Source organism: Leptonychotes weddellii, chromosome 5 (genome assembly GCF_054177405.1).
Source record: "Leptonychotes weddellii isolate Sample4059 chromosome 5, ASM5417740v2, whole genome shotgun sequence".
Taxonomy (NCBI): Eukaryota; Metazoa; Chordata; class Mammalia; order Carnivora; family Phocidae; genus Leptonychotes; species Leptonychotes weddellii.
The window spans coordinates 18,945,923-18,952,913 of NC_138373.1; the positions used below are offsets into that span (position 1 = coordinate 18,945,923).

The 6,991-nt window shown below is 45.7% G+C and overlaps 1 protein-coding gene across 2 annotated transcripts in view; it reads right to left on the bottom strand.

The window, feature by feature from the left end:
- The window catches only part of PRKCB (protein kinase C beta), a 307,175-nt gene that overhangs the window by 179,697 nt on the left and 120,487 nt on the right, over window positions 1–6,991 (bottom strand). For both annotated transcript variants that reach the window (XM_081819817.1, XM_081819816.1), the window contains exon 3: window positions 3,465–3,547. In XM_081819817.1, coding sequence (XP_081675943.1) covers window positions 3,465–3,547 — 83 coding nt within the window. The remainder of the gene's footprint in view (window positions 1–3,464; window positions 3,548–6,991) is intronic.

Genomic DNA, 6,991 nt, shown 5'->3' on the forward strand with positions numbered 1-6,991 from the left:
TTTTTTTTAAAGATTTTATTTATTTATTTGAGACAGAGAGAATGAGAGACAGAGAGCATGAGAGGGAGGAGGGTCAGAGGGAGAAGCAGACTCCCTGCCGAGCAGGGAGCCCGATGCGGGACTCGATCCCGGGACTCCAGGATCATGACCTGAGCCGAAGGCAGTCGCTTAACCAACTGAGCCACCCAGGCGCCCCTGTGGTTAGTATTCTGAGTGCATTCATAGAATGTCATATGTAATGCTTATGGTGGTACCAGAGACTTGGTCTCTCTACAAGGTCCAAGAGAGAGCAGAATTGAGAGTTTCCAACCAGGGGAGACCAAGACCATGCCTACAGATGACCAGAAGTCAACAGCCAGAAACTCTGCCATATTTTGAGGTCCTCCATTGGCTGATGCCTATATATATATCATCTATTCCCATTTGCATGGAATGGTTGGGTCAGTGATTGAAGTCACTGGGACAGAGCCTGGTTCATCAAGTTTCCTCAGGTAGCCTGATATGCCGTAATGTGGACCTATCTATAGAAGAACACCAACTACACAAAGTTCTACTAATGTCCAGACTATTCCCTGGCTCGGACTGGGCTTAGAATAGCAGACGGGTAGAGGATGGAGCCTAGCACATTCCCTTTGCATAGGTGGAGACTGTGCTTGCCTGCTCCATGAGCTCGCTGCACACCAGTTCCTCCAAGGTCACGCAGGAGGAGGGCATCCCTCCAGGACTGCAGGAGTCTCACCGGCAGCCAAAAGAGAGCCTGGCCAGGTTGGTGAGCAGGTGTGGCCAGATCTTTAATCACGTCTCCAGCCATGGACAGGAAAAGGTCAATGAACTGAGTCAAGCCAGTTGAGGAGTCTGGACCAGTTCATCCTCCTTGGTGCCAGCTGACCTTCTTGGAACTGTGTCCAGAGATAGAATCATTCCAAGTCGGCTGCCAAATCCTATGCATGCTGGCTGCAGGGAGTACCGCATGCCCTTCCCCACCCCCAAAGCAATGAATGGCTGGGCTTCTCCATTCATAGAGACAGGGGTCTCCTACCACTTATGGAGCCTACACATTCTTCGGAAGGCCTGCCAAATGGCAGGCAGAGGGCTCGTTAATTCTTCAGACTTACGTGGTAGCCATCTGTCCTAGCCACCTGCCCGGCATATATTCACTGTTATTCACTATCACTGCCATCATCATCCTCACATATATAGCTCTTGCCATGAACCAGATGCTTTTACAGATATGTATACACTGGACACTCTTAACAAGGTTATAAGATGGGGACTATGATTTTATCCATTTTTCAGCAGAGGGATCTAGGGACAAAGAGATTTAAGTACTTTGTTTTGCCCAAGGTCACACATATCTGAGCCTAGGAATGCTGGCTCCATCCATAGTCTATGGTTTTAACCAGTACACTTCTGCTTCTCCAGTTCTCTGAGGGACCATGGCTCCCTGACTCCTAAATCACGGGGTAGCCGCACGGGGGGAGGCACCTAACCAGACCTGGCCAATCAGCATAACCATCCTCTGTGTCTGAAGCCAGTCTATCCTCGGGCTTTTCAGCTTCGGGGACCAAAAGTTTCCCTTTTCACATAAACCAGTTTGAGGGGAGTTTCTGTCTCAGGCAACAGAAAAAGCCAACGAATATAGACCAGATGTAGGAAACGCCAGCCTCTTGGCTGCAGTGTGAGACTCAAGCCTCAGGCTGCAGGAAGCTTCAGAGCTCCATAATGGAGCCAGGCTGCCACCCCAAACTTCCCCGCCTGTTTTCCTGGGGACGAGAGAAGGAACTGCACTAAAAGTGCCAGGAACTGTGAGCTCAGAGAACATGGTGAACAGTCCCATCTTCATCTCTGCAGGCAAGTCTGGACGGGCTTTCGTGGTTCTGGGCTACTTGGGGTCCTTAAACCCAAGTACCAGGTTCCAAGCAAAGGAACTGCCCTACAAGCTCCAGAGTGTTCGTGTTGCTGCGGTGACAGTTCTGCCCCTGATGTGTAGCGAAGTGGCAGATGACCACATACAGACGGCTGACAACAGTCCTCAAATGCAATGATAGAAGGCAGTCACCACTCACTTCTGGCAAGCTGTCCGCTGTCAGGTCTAAGTGGGTAAGGACAGGTCCAGTAATGAAGACCATGCCAATGGGGAAAATTCTAGGAAGGTGAACCAAAGCAGGAACAAAATAAGAGAACTAGAGGTGACAGATGCACATGGGGTCCGCTGAACACAGCTCATCACTGGGCCAAGGGAGGAGTGTGCACGGTGGGAAGTCCTACCAGGGCACTTTCAGCAATGTGTTAAAGAATACCCCAAATGATGAGACTTTACTAAGAGGAGCTTCTTATCTCACAGATGCAGTCTGGGCATAAGAGAACTCACAGCTGGCTCAGCAGCTCAACAGTGTCATCAATGACCCAGGTTCCTTCGACTCTTCCAATCTGTGATGCTCAGGATGCAAGTACATCTCCCTCATTAACCCAAAAGTGCTGCCACAACCCCATCCATTGCATCCTCACACAAAAACACCCAACAGGAAAAAGAAAGGGGTGTCTGCTTTTATCAGAAAGGAAAGTCTTTCCTGGAAGCTCTCCCCAGACTTCCCCCAAGGTCCCACTGAGCAGGACTGGGTCACATGATCGTTCACTAACTACAAGTTAGTGATGCAAGTATCAGGCATTTCCAGCGTGTAGCATGAGAGGCAGCCTCTGCCAGAAAGAAGAGAGTGAGGGCTAGGAATGGCTGTTGAGTAGAGGATCAACAATGTACTCCAAGCTTTGGACAAACTTAAACCAAAGCTTTTGCCATATCCTTATAGAGCCCATGGGGTCATTCACTTAATAGTTTCCTTAAGTCAACTTATCTTTCGTTTAACCTAAATATCTTTATTTAGGTAGGAAATTCTCTATCCCTACCATAAATTCAAAACCATTACTAGGTACATTTTTCCAATCCATATTAAAATAAGTTCATACTGATTAAAATAAAACTTATTTGCCTGTTTTACCCAGAAGGATCCCCCTTGCCCCACCAATAGTAGCCAGGCTTTGGGATGCATGGTAGCAGGATAAACCCATTTCCCTCCTGATTCTTGGGCCCTGGTATCAAGAATTCCCTAACAAAGAGCTGTAAAGTACATCCTAAGGTACCATTATAACTATCTCTTTAGAGTTGCAGGAACAATTTAGCAGCTCACCAGCACTCTCCATGCCCCAGCCGTAAAGATGAAGGCGTTTAGCAAAACCATAGTAGGGGAACGAGTTGGCTTCGTATACCATCATGCCCCACTCCCAAAATGTTTTGTTTTGTCCTTCCTGTTAAAATGAAAAATGTCTCAGAGGCTGTAAGGACCACCCCATGTCTTGGAATAAGAACAGCCCACCTTTTTTTTTTTTTTTGTCTAAGCGCAGCCATATTTACCCGAAAGGACACACTGACTACGGGTGGATAGAGGGGACCAGTGCCCGTTACTTACATCGGAGGCTGGGCCTTTGTCAGCGCCTGGGCAGGAGAAGGTGACAAATTCATGGCACCGTTTGTGCACTACAAAACAGCAGACTGCAAAAGAGAAAACAAGGGTAGGAGGGAGGGAGGGAGGAAAGAAGGGAAGTGGAGAGGAGGGAGAGAGGGAAAAGGGGGGAAAGAGATCGTTAAGCCTGGGCTTCGCAGCAAGAAAGGTTCTATAGCAAAATGAACAATGGCTTCAGCTCCCCCACCTTGCCCTTTACTGAAACCAAACTGCTACTGCACCTGGCAAATCAGTTAAACTTCTAAAGGTAACTGGGGTTCAAAAGATCACAAATACTCAAAATCACACCACCCCCCAGAAGTTCCCTTCAGTTGTCAGGTCTTGAGCTGGTTTTGAAACACAACGTGGTTTCTTAGATCGGGCACCACATGACGTAGTCGGCTTGGGTTTAGGTCCAGAATGCACAAGGAGCACATACATTTAAACACTAGAATCACACTCGGAGAGACGTGCATAACACGAAGGGCCACGTAGAAAAACAGAGTGAGCAGGCGTGGCAGACCCGTGCCCCCATCTCACCCAAAAGCAATGCCAACTGAGTGCAAGAGTGGAGGAAAAACCTGCAATGTTTCCTTTGTTACTCTAGTAGTTTGCAACCGAATACACACATACATATATTTGAACTCCAGTGAGTTAAAGGCACCTATGATATGGCTCCCCCATCTAGGGATGCTACCGCTTAGGGGAAGGGGTGGTCAGAGACTGTATTAAACCTAACTTTTATAAACTCTAAACGGTGGGCTCCTGGAGGACATGCTCCACGCTGTAGGAACCAGCTCAGAATCTTTCCAAAGAGCATTCTCAGCGAATGAAAACAGGCCAGGAAAGTTCACGACTATCCCTAGCGAGACAAGGGACCTGGGCAACAATCAGCGGCTGCTAACATCACAAGAAGACTCGCTCTGCCTACCGATGAAAGTACCAGGAAGTACTCCACCACCTACGAGGTACTCTTGCTAAAATAATCAAACCTGAATCAGTTCAAGCCTTTTGATCTAACTACCAATTTACAGAAAATACAAGTGACAGAGGCATATGTTAAATGGCATCACAGGGAAGCAATGAGAAAAAAAGAATTTTTTTTTTTTTAATACACAGCAATGCTCCCTTCTCTGCTAACCCTCTCCCTCACACACATCTACTGCAAGACAAGTAGATCTGCACAATCCCCTCCCCCTTCCACAGGACCTGCTTTTATAGCCCCAGAGGCTGGGGAGTACGTATGTTCACACTCTCTCTCTCAAATAAATAAATAAAATCTTTAAAAAAAATAACTCAGGGGGCACTTAGGTGGCTTGGTTGGTTGGTTGGTTGGTTGAGCATCTGACTCTTGATCTCAGCTCAGGTCTTGATCTCAGGGTCATGAGGTTAAGCCCTGCATTGGGCTCCACACTGGGCATGGAGCCTACTTAAAAAAAAAAAAATTCAGTATGATAGGAAGGAGAAAGGGAGGGTTATAGATGGAATATAAATTAATCATGATTGATTACTACTTGAACCTGAGTGATGGACACATGAGGATTCATTATACCAAGCTATCTACCTTAATAGATGTTTGATATTTTTTGCAATACAAAATTTTTAAATTCCCATGGTTGGGAACCAAGAAGATGTCCAAAGAGGCTGATTTCTTTCTCCTTTGCTTACTCTCTTTTCTGTTTTAATAGCTACTGCATCTTATAAGTTATATATGCTTTGTATGAAGACATTTGTGTCAAATCTTGTACAGGTGTGTGTGTGTGTGTGTGTGTGTGTGTGTCCGCTCTGTGCCTATATGTTTATGAACCTTGAGAGAAATTTACGAACAGTGGTCAACAAAAGCCAGTGATGGTTATCTCTGGGCAGTAGGATTGCCCATGGTGTGAACCAGACCAATGACAGCTGGACAAATCCACCATGAGGATGACTCTGTGATCTGAAGTCTTCTTGAGCACCATCCCCAGCCTCATTCTTTTTTGTCTAACCACACCCTCAAATACATCATTGGAACATAATGTCCTTGATGTGCTCTGGAGATATGACTATGACACACAACTATCCTTGAGCATCTCTCCCAGGTGTATACCAACATGTATTCCCCAGCCTCTGGGGTTATAAAAGCAGGTCCTATGGAAGGCGGGGGTGGCGGGGGTGGGAGGGGGTGGAGATCTACTTGTGTTGCAGCCACCCAAGACCTGCTTCTGTCCCTAAGTCCCCTTACTAAATCATTTCTTATCAAGCTGGACTTGGCCTTTTTCCTTGGTCCTTCAACCCCTTCAGCCTTTGGAGGTCATTTTGCACATAGCTCCCTTTCACAGAACACCCGTTATTTTCACTTTCAACCTTACGTTTTTCTACATTGTTCAGAATGTTTTCAATGAGTATATACTAGTTATATAATCAGGTGAAATAAGCCTACTTCCATTTTGAAACAAAATCAAGAGTCAAAGAAAAACACAGGTCAGGGGATGAAAAATATTACTGCCCAAACTGGAAACTCAGTGGTTGGGCTGATAACTGAATGGGCATGCCTAAAGAGGAACTTGGCAAACTGGAAGTTTAAATTGAGTGACTGTCCCAGAATTCCACAAAAAGGGTGAGAAGGAATCAAAGAAATGATGCAAAATCTGTATGATAAATCCAAAAATTTTAATACCCATCTAAAAGGACGTTCAAGAGAGAATGGCAAAGGTCTAATCAAAGAAAACAGAAAAAGAAAATTCCCTGAAGATTAAGAAAAGAAAGAAATTATCAAGCATCCATAGGTATGAAGGAAGAAAAGACTGAAGGGTGAGGGTATCTGAGATCATTCCAACATGTCCAGCAGGCGCAGGAAGAGCACAGAGATAAGATTACCAACAGCAGAACAAAAATAATTTTGACATCAGATTTCTCATCTGCAGTTCTGAATTCTACAATATGATAGAGCAGTAGCTTCAAAGGCTTAGGAAAAATTATTTCGACCTAAAACCTCATATAAAGCCAAACTGGTATTCCAGAGGGGGTCCAAAATAAAGGCATTTCCAGAATACAAGGACTTAGAAAATTTACTTCCCACAAAAGAAGTACTAGAGTTTATACACCCCACAAAACAATAACCAAAACAACTGAATGAAAAGAGGCAGAAGCAATAGTGGTGAAAGAAAGAACAAAAAACAGAGGGAGGGGCGCCCAGCTGGCTCAGTCAGTGGAGTGGCGACTCTGGATCTCTGGGTTGTGAGTTTGAGCCTCACCCTGGGTGTAGATATTACTTTAAAAATTAAAAATCTTGGGTGCCTGGGTGGCTCAGTCGTTAAGCGTCTGCCTTCAGCTCAGGTCATGGTCCCACGGTCCTGGGATCGAGCCCCACATCAGGCTCTCTGCTCCGCGGGAAGCCTGCTTCTCCCTCTCCCACTCCCCCTGCTTGTGTTTCCTCTCTCGCTGTGTGTGTCTCTCTCTCTGTCAAATAAATAAATCTTTAAAAAAATAAAATAAAAATTAAAAATCTTGGGGCA